Source organism: Pelmatolapia mariae, linkage group LG13 (assembly GCF_036321145.2).
Source record: "Pelmatolapia mariae isolate MD_Pm_ZW linkage group LG13, Pm_UMD_F_2, whole genome shotgun sequence".
NCBI classification, from domain to species: domain Eukaryota; kingdom Metazoa; phylum Chordata; class Actinopteri; order Cichliformes; family Cichlidae; genus Pelmatolapia; species Pelmatolapia mariae.
In genome coordinates this window covers 18653298-18671983 of record NC_086238.1, presented here as the reverse complement: position 1 = coordinate 18671983, position 18686 = coordinate 18653298, and the positions used below count along the sequence as shown (strand labels likewise).

The following is an 18686-nucleotide window of genomic DNA, read 5'->3' as shown; positions in this document are numbered from 1 at the left end:
ACCCTGTTATCAAGTAACACACCCAAAGAAGGTAAGAATAAATAGGATACTTTTAATATACAATACAATCTCAGTACACTGTGGAAAACGCTGACAGTCGGTAAGGATATGAACACAGACATCCAGATGAAACGATGTTAACGCAGGAAAAATGTGCTTAAACAGTGCAAATCAAATGCTTGGAGAGCTCCAGCCACAATGGGAGTGGGCAACCACCAGACGATAAATCAAGAGGTGACCGCAAAAGCACTTTGTGTGAAAAAACGGAAGGAAAGACCAAAATTTTACCCAGCAAATACAGGATTGACTAGAACTGGCGACATTTGCATATAAAAAGCAAGACACCGACACTCTAGCACTGTGGACTCTTTCAGGAATGTGGAGGATTAAGTTTCCTTCTAGGCTTGAGAGCTGCCCCAGTGTTTGCAATCCTGAATGAAGTTTAAAAACACCGCTTACCCTCTGTGTTAAAACCTCACAGCTATTACCTTGAAGCTTTGGCAGCACCACACACATATACACACCATCAGCAGCACCTAGAAAAGCAGCCAAGTCTCATTTATAATCAGACAAAATATACAAGTGTCCCGCATCTTATCTGCTGGTGAGCAAGCCGAATGCAGAAAGGAGGAAACAAAACAAAAAAAAAAAAACAGGCAAAGGTAACACAAAATATGTGACAGTTTATCTTGGGATATCTCAGCTCAGAGCAAGCCAGATTCATATCACAGACGGACACCAGCAGGACAGGGCAGCTGTGATTTATTATAATTTCTTATGGTGTCTATAACAAGATCCTGTGGTAGATTTGTTTTTTTAACAACAAATTAACATGAAAAAACAAAACATGTACACTGTAACAAAGTTTACACTTCAATATTATAAATAACTGGGGTCTCAAAGGGAAGCGCTCCTAAACACCAGCAGCAACAGGATGCTCTGATTTACAGATTCACTGTAAACCACAAACACAACCAAAATAATAATAATTCTAAAACCTGCCCATTCCCACAGAGAATGAATGTGCCGTTATCACAGTGAGATATCCCAACATAAAAAGCTCCGATGACATGCGCCAACCCTGAATATCTTTTATACAGTACACAAAATGTAACATGTAAGACTTAAAAAGGTAGATTTTGCCATAAATACCTGATATACATAATCCCACTTTAGTTCCCTGTTAAGGCAAATATGCTTTAAGTTTGGGGAGTGCATAAAGCGTCAGTGTTTCTCGTAACTGCGTGGGTGCAGTTGCATATATACCTACTATATGCTACTCGCCTGTCTTTGTCAAACATGCAGTTTTCAATGTATAACGCAAGCTAAGGATTCAGCTCAAATAAACCCTCATCGTGTAGGTAATTATTATAACCATTACCAGAATAGTTATTTCAGTACATAAATCTATCAAAAACAGCTCCAACCAGACGTTTCTGGTTATTCATGGTTAACAATGACAGTACTGGGCGTTCTTTTCAAAATATAATGCTCATACCTCTTTAAACTTCACCTTAGCATCAATACAAAAAGCCTAAAAGACAGCTCTACTCAGAGACAGATAGACAATACTCACTGTACATATCAATAACCAGGATACTCTAAGTTCTTACGTAGTCGTTATTTCTACAGCGGTATATCTTCTAAGTTACACTCGACAACATTGATATTACATAGGATTACTACATAGATTATGTCGTCTGGCTAGTTTCTGACAGCTATACAAAGGGTACTTTTCAACACAGAATAGTCCTTTGGGAATCACAAAAGATATTTGGTTGGTTTCTACGACGACTGTTACAAACTGAAGGGCATTACTAGATCACAAACGCCATTAAGTAACCAGGATGAGTTTATCCTACAGTAAAGTCAGAGTTGGTCTTTCGACATGCAGCTAACTGCTTACCTGCGTCGTCAAAAATCGGTTGTTACTATTAACCTCACACTCGAGCATTGTGTGTAATTAAATAACTTCGGACTAAGGACAATAACATGTTTACACACGGAAATACTCTGGATACCACTCTCGAAGTATACGAGTTTAAAAGCCTAAATATTTTCTTTGTTCTTGGTTGTTTGTCTCTTGAGCTAATCATATAGTAGAACTATTTCTGGAGTGACTTAAGAGTTGGATGGAGCACTAAGACTTTGAAAATTATTACACCCTCCAAGTACTCAAATTTCTATCAATATGCCATATTTTTTTAGTCATCCTAGGTACTGTGCACTGCTATGCTGAGCCATTTATTCAGCATTCATCTGAGAACTAGTTAATAAACCATAAAAGAGAGGAGAGTCAGTGTGCAAGGTTGCATGGCAAAAGATCTATGATTCAGTGCTCTCGAAAGTAGAGTAACCCATACATATGTGCACGTAAACATAGTAACTACTATGATGGGCTTTGGGGTATTTTTATCAATTCTGTACAAGTCATTATTAACATGGGCAAGTTTAACTTAAGAGCACATTTCTTGGCCGAGTAGTGACACCATGTGCAAGCTTTTGCTACCGCTACGTTACGGGGAGTTTATACATGACAAACGACTCCAAAGTGCTGCTACAAGGAAAGCACTAGATCTGAATGATCCTGGTCTGGCACTGTGTAAACATTGCCTTCAACTCGTTCTCTTGGACCTCGTTGACAGCTTCTGGCTCGGGGCTCTTCTGTACCTTTGCAACTGCAAAATTGATGCCCTGAGTGAATCCCGCCTGGGTCATGCTGGCCACCTGGACCATGGAACTCTTGATCTTGGCAAAGGGGGACACCACTCGGCTGCCGTTGCTGTCGGCAGGCGAAGGGCCGAGGCTGCCCTCCACCTGCGAGCAAGCGCTTTTCTGAGAGCCTCCTGAGACTGCAGAGCTAGGCTTCTGGATAGTGAGGAGGCTGGAACTGGAGGTAGAGGATTGGACGTCTAGCTGGGATGGCCTGGGGAGCTGAGGCTCCTCCTGCTCTATCTGCTCTGAGCTTGGCTGCTTGTTTGAGTCTGCTGGGTTCTTTTTATGCACAGGCACTGCAGGGTTGTGGAGTGGAGGTATGGCAGCTTGTGGCAACTCTCCGAACACCTCAACAGGCTTGGTCTGTGCATCCTGGACGAACTGGTGGCAGTAGGCATCGATGGGAGTACCAAAGTCAATGAGAATGGCTTCTTCAGCCACTGAGGCAGCCCCGGGAGACTTGTCATCACTAATGTGAGTTGAGCTTTCTTGCTTCCCATCACAGCCCGTGACCCGGATAACAGAGGGTATATTTAGCTCTGCGCTACCGATGGACTGGGAGCGGCTGCCCAGTCTGGGATTTGATGCTACGATGCCGCAGCTGGGCAGCACATAGTCCACATTTTCTAAGGACCCAGAGCACGGGTGCTCCGGGTCTGAATTATAAGAATCTGAATCTGAAGAGTGTCCATAGTTTTCATTACCAATGTCTTTTAGGGCTCCCGTGCCAGCATTATCTGATGTCTCCAAGCTGCTGTCCGACTTCCACAGGTTGACATGCATAGTTGGCTTTAGAAAATTGACTTTTACATCAGGCTTAGAGAAGCTGCCTAGCTTACCGAGGGGCTTGAAGGGGCCGATGTTCACATTTGTCTTGGTCTGTTTCACTTTCTGATTTAGAGTGGAGAATTTATTGAGGATAAAACTTTTGCCCTGTGCAAGGCCGGAGCTCCCTTGAACTTGGTCAGCAGGTTTGTTCTGGATCCCCATGATATCCTCGTGAGGTTTACTCTGCCGCCTGGAAAACACACGCAACTTAAGTCACAGCTCTAGCCGCTGTCTAAAAGTTAGCACTACAGCCTGAATGTTTAACTTCATTACACTGAAATCATATCAAAGAGCGACAGAGACGAATGCTAATAAGCATCATTTGTACTTACCTCTCCAGCTTCTTTTCAACCACAAGCAGGTCATTCCCTGTAGTCTGCTTAGTTATGCGAAGCATCTCAGCTATGCACTGCAATGTATCTGTGAAATGTCACAGTGTTAAGTCTTAAGCAATATCTGCACAGTTTAAAGTGTAAAACCAACTTTTTCTCATTTTATTTAAAGAATTCAAATAGTCACATCCTACCTTTCCCATCATCCTCGGGATTTCGCGTTGCAGCTCGCAGCGTGTGAAAGTATCCGCTAGTTTCCTCATTCTTGAAGTGCAGCCGCATACAGCAGAACTTTGGCTTCCCGAACAGAGTAGGCTCAGGACCTGCAAAGCGAAGTGCAACTTCTAATATCCGTTTGTAGTGATTTGCTTCCGTTTCATGAATCATAATGAGCACAGATATTTCTAAAAGGTTACGGAAGAAACTGTTAAGCACACTTTCGGGAAGTGTTGAATGACTCACTGAGTCTACAAGAGCTCTCACTTCTCCTTCGAGTTTAACTTCTTACCAATTTCGATCTTTTCCAAACCCTCTAAAATGAGGCGTTGGTACTGGTTGACTTTATCTGCTTCTTCATCATAGCTACGAGGAAATAAATGTACATATAAGTCAAATATAAGAGTTTGGGGTTTTTCTCTCGCAAATTTAAGGTTCAACTTACAAGGCAATATAGTATGCTTTATCAGAGAGGAGCAGCAGCACATCTTCATCTTTGTTGGTTGCATCAATGAGGCTGGTGGGAGATCAGAGAACAGTGTGATTAAAAGAGCACGGAAAAGCCTCGATGGAACTATAGTTCAGCTATATCCTGATTACATAAAGCCATTAAGCATCAACGCACAGTCAGAACAGCATTTTGCTCACCTCATGTCACAGTTTATGAGGGCCCAGCCTCCGTGAAACTTCTCATCGTCTGGTAACAGCAGCTGCATGTAGGTCTGCAGAAGGAGGCTGACCTGCTCCTGGGCCCCTCTTTGGCTCTCCTTCTCTTTTTCTTCATGCTCCTTCTCTTTACTAAAGATGGAGTAAAGGTCCTCCGTCACTGGCAGGCCCATCATCAGGTCTGCAGACAGAAGCAAAAGGAGTTTTAACAAATGCAAATTAAGGACTGATTTCAAGACACTATGGGTAGAAACCAATATGAGTAGTTTTTTGTTTTCAAATACCAATCACTGCTTGTCTGTAAGCATCCCTAAAACGGTTCAGATAGTAGCGATTGGCTGAGTTCACCCCGTCCTTCATGACACCGGCCAGTTTCCTTTCTCCCGTCCTGGTGAAATCCCCCTAAAACAGGACAAAAGTGTTACCTTTAACTCGTCACGCTGCTTTTTTTTATTTCATTATTTGACGACCTGAGTGCAGTGCTAAAAGGTTATGTCCATATTTGTGACATCCCTTTTTGTTTAAATATGGCTTACCTAACACTTGTGTATTTGCACATTCACAGTTATTGCCCAATATGACAATATATGAGAAGTACTGTTTCTGTTTTTAACACTTCTTTCTCTCTGTCAAGTCTTCTAAAGAACATTTAGAATACTAGATGCTTCCCTGTGTGTCATTTGGTTCTGAAAAGGTGCTGTTCAGTAAGTTTACAGTAGGAAAACATTACACTATACTCAGATTTGGGCAGCACTTCTAAGTAGGATTATCCCAGACCTCATACGATTAAGATACCTTGAGAGCTGCTGTGCCAGCGTACTGTCTGCTGATGGTGTCACCATTGTTTGCCCACATGACCTGATAAATCCTGTAACACTTGAGAGGCAGAGGCTGCTCTGGAGGCATCACACCCAGTTTCTTCAGCTGCAGGAAGAAAAGAACACATAAAATGCAATCCTTGATATTTATAATGGTTATGACTTTTTTTTAATAATCAGGATTTCTAAAATATAAGTTATCATAAACAAAAAAAAATCCAGAAAAAGAAAAAAAACAAATAAATCACACCTGTTGTTCCATCACTACCCGGGCAATAGCAGCTTGGACCACATTGGTCCTGTCAAGACAGTCCATACAGTTTACTCTGAAGATGCCCTCCTGCTTGCAGATTACTCCTGCTTGGTCCACCCTGGCAGAAGGACACACAACCAGAATCAAGACACATTCCCAGAAATCACATTTTGAAACCAAACCTATCATGCTGTAGTGCTCAGGTGGCATGACACTTACCAGGCCCACTTCATGTCAGTGATGATGTCAGAAATGGCATCTGTCAGTATCTGCACATTCTCAAACTTCATGCCGCGGCTGAGAAACAGGATACAAGAACCATACAGGGGAAGTGAATGTACTGTGGTCATATATAGATTGTGAAATTCGTGTAAAAGATGCTCATGTAAAAAGGGTCTGTCTCACCAGTGCTCGTGAAAGTCGAATGAAACATAAGTGAGGTTAGAGTTGTTGTAAAGGAGGACTTGTTTCAGATATGCATCACCAATTATCTTCTCCCGCCCACTTTGATCCACCAAGTTAACGATGACCTAAAGAAGACACCAAAAAGTGCTGTCACTGGATTTTTAAGATTTTTGGGCTCAGTGAAGAGTGAAAAATTAAATATTAACTTTATCACATGAAAGAAAACTGGGAAACAGGCTTAAGTCTTTAAAAAAAAGTCAACAGCTGAGCTCATCACAAGCTTAAATAAAAGTACTGCTACACTACTGTAAACACTATCTGAAATAATCCAAGCTACTGACAAGCAACGTCACTGATCTTTAGCAGGATGTTCTGTTTTAGTTACAACAGGAAGCTGGTTATGCAAGCACTATGTATAGCTGCAGACACCACAACCCAAAGTAAATAACAGAAAATGCATTTAATAAACAGCCTAAGCAATATACAAGTATGCACTCTGGTGAGGAACACTCACCTGCTTCTTGTACAGTTTAAGTTGTTCTTCAAAGTGAGCAGCAAAGTAGGTCATAGTCTCCTTCTCTCCTGAAATATCAGGTGAAAATATGCATTAAAAACATTTTTTTTATTATTGATTCTGGTGAAAGAGTTATTTATGTTATTTCCAATGCAAAACAAGGAGGCAGTCACAGTTAAAATAATTTACTGATTACAATCTATAATTTATGCAAGAAATAAAAAAAAATAAAAAATAATCAGAGCAAGGACAGAGAAGCTAGGCTACAATTTTTAAGCTACCTCATGAGACATTGCTACTGGAAAGATTTCTACACAAAGAGTGTCAGAAACCATCAGTTTAGGTCTAAATACAAGATAGAGCTCTACTGACCTTTTTCTATCCGTGGCCGGGGGTTGTAGCGATACCCTGCCTGACTCCAAAAGACAGGCACAGAGCCACGAGTCTGCACAAAGGACAGAGTGTGGCTGTGCACGTGAATCAACTGCTCCGTCTCCACATAGTTAGCTACATGGCCGTCTGTATCCACTCCTCTGCGTTTGTACCGCATCCCTTTGGGGGAGAATAATGCATGTGGACTATTCAGACTATTTATATCCTGGATCATGCTTCACTTGCAGACAATAAATCAGCTAGCTACCAGAATTTGCCTTAATTCCTTGATGCAGCCCATGCAACTGGACTGAATCAGAGCATGACTCCCCTAAGGCAAACTCTACCTGCGCGGTGGCGGCTACGTCTGGAGATCAGGGCCACAGTGAAACGAGGATGGATGTCATCAACACAAGTGATCTCCTTTGGTGGAGTGTCAGGGCTGCTCCGCTCTTCATCAGAGGTCTCATTGTAGTTTACCACCAGTTCCTCCACCTGCACAAAGCCCTGGATGATTGGTATCACCCAGAAGTCAACCTCTGGGACCTGGAACGTTCAACAGACATTAAAAAAAGAAAAAAGAAAAATAGCCGGACAGATTAAAATTTAGTTTGAGGCCAGGTTGATAAGAAAGTACTTTGCATCCCGCCTTTGAGTATTTTCATGCTGCTTTTGATAACGCCCTGGCATTTATCAGTACATACAAATGCCACATTTAAACAGCATGACCAACTACACTCTTTTAAGCTGACTATTTTACAGAAAATACAATGACTCTGTAAGCAGTTTTCAGGAGAACAGTGTTTTCATTTAATTCTAATTAATCAAGCCTGAAAATAGAAAAGCAGCATTAAGCAGACGCTCTCTGTATTTCCCAGTAGATGGGTGGGGCGGGTGTTCAATACCTGAAGGTCAATAAGTTCCTGGATCATGTGTTTATTCCAGAAGAAACGGTCATCCACCTTTAACACAGAGTAAAAACACAGTCAGTCACAATAAGGAGTCTTTGTAGTATACATAAACAGAATAAAATAACTTCAATAACTCCAAACCTGCTTCCACAGAGGCAAGTCAGACTTATCAGAGTCTCCTTGACGCTGGACACTGTTTGTCAGGTCGTAGGTCATGCTGTAGTAGAAGGAGTCGGAGTCCATGAATATCTTGTACAGCTCATCCAGCAGCCGCCTCTCCAGGCGTTCCTTCTCTTTGTTTTCCTTGACCTGGAAAGCAGGGGAATACTGGATTGGGCAGGTGGAAAGAAAAAGTAAGTCAACAAAAGAAGGAAATCCTATAAGAACTTAAAGCCTTCACTAGTTTGAAAGTGAGGAAAGGTAGGGGATCAGTTTAAAGATGATAATCCATGCTTGTGTGTAAAACAAAACAATACCTTTTTCTTGATGGGCACAGCCACATTGGATTTGATCTGACTTAAAGTTTTCATCAGCTTGGACTCATCTGGAGACTGGGCCAGCTTCTCTGGTTTGTCGATGCCAAAGTGATGCTTCTTGCAAAGCTGGAAAAAAAAGAAAAGAGGATGGTCTATCAAATTTCTGCAGCTTTACAAATCGAAACATGATAGTGATATTTAGACCATCAAACACGTTCAATGGGACGAGGACAGAGTTGAAAAAAAAAGTGAATTCGGTATCACATGTCAGATATTAGATAACCTCTACAAAAACAGCCAAACAGGACACTAGCGTAAACTATAGTAGCAATACTACTACAGGCCTGCTGTACACAAGCCAACATCTACACTGATGCACACACCAGGATTTCTATGCACAAAGGGAGACACGTGTTCATTCTGCGCTATAAGGGACAAGTGGACAAGATTTAAAAGCCATTGTGCTAACAATCCACCGCCATTATTACTCACTTGGAAATATTCTGTCTCACCATCCACGAAGCTCCCCTGAAAGACTCAAATCTCAGCAATCAACGTACTTTGCGGTCTGCTGCGGTTATTTTATGTCTGTAGGTTGTTTTTTTTTTTAAACTAGATATGTGTGGGCGAAAACAAAACTTATCTAAACAACTTCTACACCTCAGTCCATTCTCAGAGCTGAATCACACATTGACTCATATAGTGTATTCTTGGGTACATTAATAACAATTTAGGACTTTAACTGTTAGAAGTACTGCCCAGGGAACTGAAAACATGATTAAAACAGAAGTTAAAGAGCAGAATAAACAGCGCATGTGTGCACACCTCCAGCTCGAGCTCCTGAGGCTCTTCGTCAGACAAGGGGATGACGGCGATCTTGGTGATCTTGTAGACTTTGTGGTTTCCCGGTAATTGGCCGACCAGCGCTTTCTGACGGATTAACACGAGGCCGAGAGGAAGATCTGTCAAGAGGAGGGGAGAAGGAGAAAAAAAAAAAAAAAAAGGTGGGGGAGTTGCATCGCGGGTGCAAAATTCCTCACATTCTGAAAATGTGTGAAGAAAGCAGCTGCACACCAGTCATTAACACAAGAAATCTCTTAAATAATATCGCTTATACTAGAATGTATAAAAACAACAAAAACACTCGGCATCAAATAAATCGGGGCTTGTCATCAATTGGATCGCCAGTATTGATTCACTCCTCTTGATTACTACACAGATTTCAAAGCTCTTTCACACATTTCTTTTCACACCTTTACTGGTGAATAAGAAACATCCTGAGCACCGGATGATTCGGCGGCTCAAAAGTCCAAGCACACACAGATGGAAAGCGCTGGCGAGAATGTGCCTGCTCTGCGAAATGTTCAAAGGTTTTCCGTGCTCCACGTACCTGTGTGAAGCTGTATCTTTCCAATGACACCTTCCACTAAACCCAAACACACTGGGTTCCAAGCTAACAGCAGGTCTGTGGCTGAAAGAAAAATACAGAGATGAAACACGACAACAATGCTGTAATACATGCTCTGCAGCATATAAGAAGCCATAAGTAAAATTTTTCTGCAGACACAGTTTGTCTGGTTTTTTTGGTCACAGTTTTGCATATGAGTTAATCAAACAAAAGTACAGTAGTCATGACAAAACGACAGTCATGGTTGGCCGGTGCTCTGTTACATGCAGGAACTTGTTTTTTGTTTTTTTAATTAACACTTAGAACACTCTCAAGCCTAGATGATGTGAACGCTGTGTAAAGGTGGTGACAACTCACAGGCAGAAGACTTTCAGTCTCAAACTTGTAAGGTCTCTCACTGTTCGTGCATATAAAACGACGGCTATACACTTGCAGGAAAGTCTGCCTGCTTTCATTTTATTGAATAAAATGTGATATGATGTATAAACAGACAGCCTCTGCCTATTTTTTTTTTTTTTTTTTATTTTCGAACACCAGGCCAAGTGTATAAGGTCAGCCCAGTAAATAAAATGCAATGGTCTGCATTGGTAAGAGATTACACATTACAGTGGAGGAAATTAGAAAAATGTGAAGGGCGTGGCTAAGGGTGGAGAACGTCAACTGTAAGCTGCCCCAAACAATGAGTCTTCCTGTTCCACAGGCCAGACAATTTAATGTGCGGGGGAACCGGCTGGGAGGGCCCCCACAAGAAAGGTCTAGAAAACGGCAAAATTAAAAAACTTAAAAATAAATTTAAAAAACAGTTAAAAAAAGTAACAACAACAATTTCACATAGAAAGTACTATCAGTGAAATACTTAACTATGTGCGAGAGAGTGGAGTGGAAACGCAGTGAGGAGCGGAAACCCTTTTTCCAATTAAATAATGAAACAGTGGTGCAACTAAAAACCTGTTCAGGATGGCTGCACAACCATACTACTTCAACTGCCACAGGGGACAACCTGCACAGCTCTTGTGCCGACTCTCGTAAAACTTTTTCTTTCCCTTCTGCTGGGAAAATGTTAATACCACAGGCCTTGGTATTCATTTAACATCAAAGCATGTCCAGTCATTTGTCACAGCTGAGCCAGTGATTCAGTACTCGCTTATGTGACTCAACAGCCAGAACCTGGCAATAACACTCAATATGCTAGCTTTAAATTTTGGTCTTTATATACTTTTATATCAGAATTATATTATAATTCAGCTCTCAATCAATCACTTTTCCGTTTTTTTCACCTTCTCGTTGTCTTGTTTTATATCAGATTTGTCTAAAAAAAAAAAAAAAAAAAAAAAAGCTGAAGAGTGAGATGCACCTTCCAGTGTGTAACATAAAGAGCAAAGTCAGAAGTTTGAAGTCTGTTAGGGGTGTTGGCACTGTCGAAATGAAAGCAAATGAGCGATCATTTCAAAGCTTGGGATCAATGCTTCAAACATTAAAAACATCTTTGAGCAAGCATTTGTTGTGTTTAACGGAGGCAGGTAAATTAGCTTCGATCTAATAATCATCAAAGGGTTTATTACAGAGCTGAATAAGCTTCAGACACGAGAGATTAAGGCTGCTGATGTGTTTGAGGTACACTGGGACAAAAACCAATGAGCACAGTGATGCTGTCAGCTTAAAACAAGCCAGCAAAAACGACGCTTCGTCTTGACTTTAGTGGTAAGTCCAAATGTTAGTGGCACTGTAATGTAATGTTAAATGGCCGGCTGCAGCAGTGAAAAGCGACATCGACATCCACATCCAGTACCTACGTACCAGGTCTGACGGTCATCGTCCCGTCTTTTCGGCTGCACCACAGAGCACGGTCCCCGCTCTGAAGAATGTAGTCGTCTTTGGCTTGAAACAGCTCCATTTTTGTTTCTTCAGGTTACACAAAAACAAACAACTAGCTGGCCCGACAGCCCGGTCCTGGTCCTTCACGTCTCGACGGTTAACCGTCGATAGCCTCGGTTAGCTCGTTTCCCACTGGCTCGCGTGCTACTAGAGCTAGCTACCTAGCGAGCTAGCGGGAGCAGCAGCTGGATGCGTGTCGGATTTGTTTATTCCACTTCTGCGCATATTGATACTCAAACTCGCTCTGTACCGGAGTAGCATCCCTTCCCACGGTCATGCTGGACAGAGTGAAGGCGGCTACACATCAGTGAGTGAGAAAGAGCCCCGGGCTGAAGCTGCGGTGAGCTGTTCGAGACGTAATAGGCAGTTTCCTGGTCTAAACAATAACACGTGACATCCGTCATCACCGGTGTGTGCAGGTACTGATCATAAACCCCCCACGTCATACTGTTTACCATATGATTACTGTAATTGTTAACTAATCTTATATTTACACTTTAAAGGACTAAGAAGCTATAAAAATGTTACCAACACATTTCCCAGGTGTTATTATTTAACCAGCCACCATATAAGGGCACAATACCACAGCTAAACCAGTACTGGGCTTAAATCTGAATGATAAATGCTTTCAAAATTAGGCGGTTATCTGCTTGAATAACCACCAGAAAAATGTAATATAATCCTTAAACTCATGTTAGAGGTTAAGCTCATTCATCAGTGAAGGGCTCATTTTAACTGTCCACACCCATCCAGGAAAAAGAGGGCAGAAATGTTCCCAGTCATGACTCACTGTGAGCCTTAGGGAACAGGGAGGGAGCAGCTGACCTCACACTGTGTGATAACTGTTAATCTCACCATGGAAAAGTCTTTAGCAGGAAATAAGGCAGACTTAAGACAGCTGCCTACTAGGCATGGGACACATTTGCATTGGAAATGGAGGATACACATACTTGTGTTTATTAAAATCAGGCTTGATTTGGTAGCTGGCCAAGTGGACATATACGTATACATACATACAATTCAATTACCTGGTAATTTTCTTCTCCTTGAGTAAATGATTAACATAAAAATGTAAAATAAAAAGGCTCACACTTTGAGAATCTTTGGGAACCCAAGCATCAGTCAAAATTCATGTCAAAGTCATTTTATTTTCAGCCATACCAACGTGAATTTCTTTCATCAAAGCTACTAATAAACCGTGATCAACATTAAGCCACGATCTATAATTTCTGGTTAAGAGTGTTAGGCAGATGGCTTACAATCTTGTTAGAGTAATAAATTACTACACAAACAGTGTGATCATAAAACTGACAGACTATAGTGTTTTGGGGGGTATTTTATCGCTGTTGGCATCTTTAAGGCTTTTAGGGCCATTTGTGTGTGTGTGTGTGCGTTAGTGTTATTACAGATTGTGGCTTTGGTAGTTATACAAGGACATTCTGACAATCTCTTAACTGCATCTCCTATTTAGCACCAAGTGCTGATTGTCTCACATCTCAAGTAAGATACACATCTCACCCTCCATTTATTATTACACATTCATTAATGTACCAAAATACTTCATATAATGATATAAATACTAATATCATGATTTGAAATAACGAGTAAACCAATTCACATACAAACACTCAAACACATCAATCAAAACTCGTTTAACTGATATACTTAAAACGAAGTGCTGCTGATTTTCAGCATGATACAATTCAATGATGGCAAAGTGCAAAGACAGCAGAATCAGTAATGCACCAAAAAGCAGCTTCTAATAAACATATTCACTGTGTTCTGTGACAAAGCAGCTCCAACATGGCCATGTGGCGATAAAGGGGGAGAAATGCTTTCCTTGTTGACTCAGTTTAGCAGAGTTCTGCTTTAAAGCCCCGACGTTTGCACTTGTGTACAAACACGTGTACCGACTGGATTGTGAAAAGCTTCATATGATATTCGATCAGACAAAAGGCAATTACACATGACATTTCTTAAGAAAATACTTATGCTTCAATTCCATTTATTGAAAAAAGGCCTCTTATTTAACCCTTGCCTGGCATTTGTTGTCAACAAATAATCATGACGGCCGTCTTATTATAAAGACATCGGCACAACATAGAAGGCAACAACATTGGCTTGAAAAAACATGATTGCACTGAGCTACCATCAATTATGTGCTGAATGGCTGGACATACCAACACTGTTAATCAATGCATGCAACTTCCACAAATGCTGTAGGTAGAGGAGGAGGAGAGTTAGTCAGAGCAGACTTATCCACTATCAAATATACAGCAGGTAATCCCTCTTGACTCTTTTTATGAAGTGTGCAGTCATTGCAATGTCTCCTTTGTCATCTCAATGTTCTCCTTCATGCTGGGCTCTCCTTTCTGTCCCTCCATCACAGTCTCACTGGCAGGCCTGGCTGGCGGCTCCTCCAGTTGCTCTAGTTCTTCCAGTATGGTCTGGACGCGACGGACTCCGTCTCGTCTCGCTTGCCGTACGTCTGAACGGCCCTCCGGGTCGACAGAGTCCAGCGCTAAGAGCTCTTTGGTGAGCAGCTCCTCCAGTAACAAGTATTTCTTATCATTCTTCTTCCCATCAAAGCATTTCACCTCCTGCTCCAATTTAGCAACTCTTTCCACTATCTGCTGTACCTTAGCTAAGCCTGGGTGGATGGGACCCTGAGCAGCTTGTCCAGCCTCTACTTTTCCAGGTGGGACTTCCGGAGGAAATGCTTTCATGTCCTGGGGCTCTGGTTTTGGAGGTATTTGAACTGTGATGTCTGAACTGTGGTGTTGTGGTTGTTCAGGTTGCTGAGGCTGTGATGACGTCTGAGGTGGTGCCTGCTGAAACTGCTGTGGCTGCTGGAACTGTTGAGGTTGCTGAGGTGGAGGCTGCTGGAAGTGTTGAGGCTGCTGAGGTGGAGGCTGCTGGAAGTGTTGAGGTTGCTGAGGCTTTTGGACGTCGGCTTCTGTGTGCATCGGCTGGGGGAGCTGCGTGTTCTCGGGTTTCTGCTGCATGCTTTGTTGTTCCTGCTCCATTTTCTGTGGCGGCTCTCTCGTGAGGATATGCTGCTGAACCTTAGAAGTCAAAAACAATTTATTGGAATCTGTCAAAATCTAGGTCACAGCATGCTAACAGGGAAATCAAAGCTTTATATATATCTGAAGAAAACAAAAAACAACAACACGCCAAGTGAATACACAGAAAAAGTAAATTTACCTGTGGCCTTTCTCCCATCACTTGTGATATAACAGGTGACTGGCTTCTGATGTGAGGAGGGAGCTGAATGGAGGCAGTATCGCGGTGCTGAGGAAACAGAGTTGGCGAAGCCTGTTCCCGGGGGGGCTGCATTGCAGCAGAGTAGCCGGGCCATTCATCTGTCTGAAGACGATGGAAGGGCTGCTGATGTTCTGGGTAAGGGATGCGCTGAGAGTAAACTGAGGGATTTAATTGAACCTGTGTTTGTCCCCCTCCACCCTCATGAATCACTGGTATAGGGATATAACCAGACTGGAGACCGGTGCTGCTGGGCCGTGAAGGTTGGTGATGCGTAACAGTATAAGCCTTAAAAATAAATGACCAAATTAAAACAGTCAAAATTCAGTAGTTGTTTGAAAATTGGAACATTTCTGCCTACTGTAAACATTATACTCCATCTGGTGGCACATTTAAACTCAATTCCCACCTCTGGTGTCTGTGAGACAGGCGAGCTGGTCTTTCCAGGCTCAGCGGAGGAGCTGTCTGACGGGCCATGTAAAGGCGATCTAGGCCTGCAGTGGAGAACCGGCGTTGGGGAAGGTGTCCGCCCGTCTGTCCGGATGTTCTGTGCAGTGCTCGGCTGGATGTAGGAATAACACGGGTGCTGCTGCTGCTGCTGCCTCAGTTCTGCACCCTCATGAAAGACTGGGATGGGAACATAACCTGGGCGAAGAATGGGGTGCTTCATCTCCCTCACAAAGGTCTTCTGTGTCTCCTGAGGACTTAGTTCTGGCTGTATGTTGGGTCCATTTGCTGACACTTCTCGAACCTGAAACATAGCAATATAGCAATCTATATAACCTTATACTCAGATGAATTACAGTTGCTATTGTAGTTTATTGCAAATTTTAGGCATCGGTTGATTACAAAATGTGCTTTAATATATTTTTACCCAACCTATTCTTGCTCAAGGGTGTGTAACAGAAGTAACATTACTTTTATATATGTTAAATATTCAGCTATAAGCTCCTCCACTTAAAGAGTTACATTTAAGTCCACGTACAACAGGACATTTTACGATGTCCCACTAAATGTTTTTTTCAAACTATTAAGGAATTTTAAAAAGGAAAGTGTTTTCCGTCCTGAGGTAACTGCAGAGGTTATAGTTTAAAATGTCACAATTTCGCAGAGGGATGCCAAAAGTATCACCTCATTGAATCTTTGATATGTGAACCCACAGGCTCTGGTGCGTTTCCCGTCAGACAGCTTGCTGTTTCCGTGATGAATATTATTGTTGATTGTTTCACAATCAGAGTAACATAACCTGGATGAATGTCCTGACTTATCCAACAACAACAGCTAGCACATCCTTGGATCTAATAATATCAGCCAAACATTAGGATTTTTACAGAGAGAGGAAATGTGGTTTGCTTTGATTGAAAAAAAAAGCAAATATATGAGTTCTTTCCACATAGCACAGTAAATTCTTTCTTGAGCAACATTTATTCATCAAATCATATACAATCCCAGGATACATTTGTATGCATACAAAGGTAAAATGTAATTAAAAGATGGGGCTGGGTACTACAGTATGACTAGTAAATCAATGCTTTAAATTTCCATTTTCTACTGCAGAAAGGCGCTTGTTTTCTATTAGTATTACTCTAGACAAGACACCTGCACATGACAGCTATGGACGGGTACAAGCAACAGGTCTGCCAGTTCAGCACTCAGTTAATGGCATAACTGAAAAGTGACAAAAGTTGTACCAGCTGCCCGAAACACACCCGAAGTAAACACCTACAAAGCAAACACTGCATTTATCTGTAAATCAGTGGCATTCTTCCAATAGGACTAAAGTAATGAAATAGGCGTGAACGACCCTTTGCCCTCTGCCACTATGGGACACTGCACGCTGCCAGCAACGTTGCACCAATTTTATCCCCCAACAGCTGTGTCTTTCTAGCAGATTCCTCTGGACACTAACTTTGGACAACAGCGTCTCTCTCTCTGAGACGAAAGATTACCAGCTGGCAGGCTGTGAAGCTCACTTCAGCCCACGGGTTTTCTCTGCAGACCTGTGCGCTTTCACAACACGGTTTTTAATACAGCTGAATGCGATACGCGGGGGGCAGCCAGCGCCCGGCTACAGCCGTACACAACCGAAGCAAGTGGACCAGCCTCGATCCTTGTAAGGGAAAAAGTTTAATATGAGCAGGACGTCGCAGCAGTGTTTTCCACCGTGAAAGAAACACATTAAAATGCCGGGGAGCTCATCATGGGTAGCCTTTTGCATGCTGCAGAGTGAGTCATCGAGTAATAATAGTGTTAGATCATGACTCGGGAACATATCAGAGTTGATCACCCGTTATAATGGGCTTATGAGCTGTCCGTGAGGGGGAGGCAACGGTGCCAAACAGGGCCTACGGTCAACAAGACTAATATATAACAGTGATGTAGCGCAAAGGCTTCTGCCGCTTTAACAACGCAACAAACCAAAACATGCACCACAACCGACGCACGTCGACAGAAAAAAAAAATAGCGGCGAAACTGCCGTTAGCCGTTACCGTTAACTAACCAACTTTATCCCGCCGCTCTTTTACCTTTTTCGTGTCGTGTCTCGGGTCATTCCAGGTTGTGGTGCGGTTGTTGTGGTCCACGAAGAAGGGCCATCCAGTCTGAGGGTCAATTTTTACTTCCCAACCGAGGGGGAGAGGGTCGTTGTCATTACTCGCCATGGTCAGTATCGGTGACTGTGTCTTCATGCCGTTCATATTGCTGGCTGTCGAGTACTGAGACATTTTATACGGGCGACGGACGCTTTAAAGATTCCTTCAAGTGACGTGGAAAAGTGGGCTGGAAGTTTCTCGAAATAGCAGGGTTAATGTTGGGGGCGGACAGCGCTGGATACAGTGGCATGGGTTCCCAGATTTGTTATGTCGCAGGTAGACCCCCCTCACATAGGCACAGAGTAAACCCTCGGTATTTTTTATTTATTTATTTTTTGCCCACCCCACCACGCAACCCCCCCCCCCCCCCCCCCCCCCCCCCCCTTTGCTGTAGCTAAATCACAGTGTCCTGTCTGGGCAGAGAAGAAATCACCCTTATGTCCACAGTGGGCACTGTGGACCTTCCTCAGTGACCCTTGCCCCTGAACCATTTTCCAAGACAAGGGAATCCCAAAGTGTTTGCTTAAAAAGATGTTCTCCAAATAGATGTACTCAGACTCCCACATGATAAATGCTGTCCAAGGGAACTCAGTCTGGGTTTGCATTGATTTGGTGCACAATTATGTAACTGGTGGTGTGATAAGTGTGGGCACAGTGACACGTCTAATGACTGATCTTTCTTAATCAAAGGACTACTCCAATTCTGCCCTGTACTACAAGGAAAACACCAGTGCAGCAAACCTTTGATCTCGTGGGCTTAACAGTGTCACAAAGGTTCGACACATGGATTTTTAAAGGTGTTTGATATTTTGGACATTGCAGGCAACGACATCTAATATTTGCATTTTGGCACACCAGAAAATACACACGTGATTGACAGTAATAAAATATGTGTATTAAGTAGCTTATGGGAGCAATTCGTTTTAAATGGATATCTGCCTGCAAGGAGGGGAAGCCAACTTTAAATTTTGCAAGCCTGTCAATTATATCACCGTTAATTACCCATCGCCACGCTTTTCTTAATCCACCTCAAGCGGCTTC

The 18686-nt window shown here is 42.5% G+C and overlaps 2 protein-coding genes and 1 long non-coding RNA gene across 8 annotated transcripts; 1 reads left to right on the top strand and 2 right to left on the bottom strand.

The window, feature by feature from the left end:
• Positions 1 to 32: 32 nt before the first annotated feature.
• inpp5f (inositol polyphosphate-5-phosphatase F) lies at positions 33 to 12146 on the bottom strand. 5 transcript variants are annotated; one of them, XM_063492287.1, is made up of 21 exons: positions 11712 to 12146; positions 9897 to 9977; positions 9332 to 9468; positions 8999 to 9034; positions 8507 to 8632; positions 8172 to 8339; positions 8025 to 8081; positions 7467 to 7665; positions 7120 to 7299; positions 6748 to 6815; positions 6234 to 6358; positions 6048 to 6125; positions 5826 to 5946; positions 5553 to 5681; positions 5042 to 5159; positions 4740 to 4938; positions 4537 to 4608; positions 4384 to 4457; positions 4070 to 4198; positions 3876 to 3963; positions 33 to 3733 (listed from the first exon to the last, which is right to left on the bottom strand). In XM_063492287.1, exons 1-21 carry the CDS (start codon positions 11806 to 11808, stop codon positions 2572 to 2574), a joined length of 3444 nt encoding a protein of 1147 aa, XP_063348357.1. In that variant the 5' UTR covers positions 11809 to 12146; the 3' UTR covers positions 33 to 2571. The 5 variants fall into 5 exon arrangements, with proteins under 5 accessions (XP_063348357.1, XP_063348356.1, XP_063348359.1 ...); XM_063492286.1 differs by having other exon boundaries at positions 8172 to 8357; positions 11712 to 12145; XM_063492289.1 differs by lacking the exon at positions 8999 to 9034 and having other exon boundaries at positions 8172 to 8357; positions 11712 to 12145.
• On the top strand, positions 11519 to 14690 carry LOC134640481 (uncharacterized). Of its 2 annotated transcripts, none has more exons than XR_010095471.1 (4): positions 11519 to 11615; positions 14179 to 14324; positions 14434 to 14487; positions 14584 to 14690. It is a non-coding gene; the product is annotated as an uncharacterized LOC134640481 (long non-coding RNA). The 2 variants fall into 2 exon arrangements; XR_010095470.1 differs by lacking the exon at positions 11519 to 11615 and adding an exon at positions 12114 to 12208.
• On the bottom strand, positions 12822 to 17889 carry bag3 (BCL2 associated athanogene 3). The gene is made up of 4 exons (XM_063492292.1): positions 17580 to 17889; positions 15463 to 15804; positions 14997 to 15341; positions 12822 to 14854 (listed from the first exon to the last, which is right to left on the bottom strand). Exons 1-4 carry the CDS (start codon positions 17775 to 17777, stop codon positions 14105 to 14107), a joined length of 1635 nt encoding a protein of 544 aa, XP_063348362.1. The 5' UTR covers positions 17778 to 17889; the 3' UTR covers positions 12822 to 14104.
• Between the last annotated feature and the right edge of the window lie 797 nt (positions 17890 to 18686).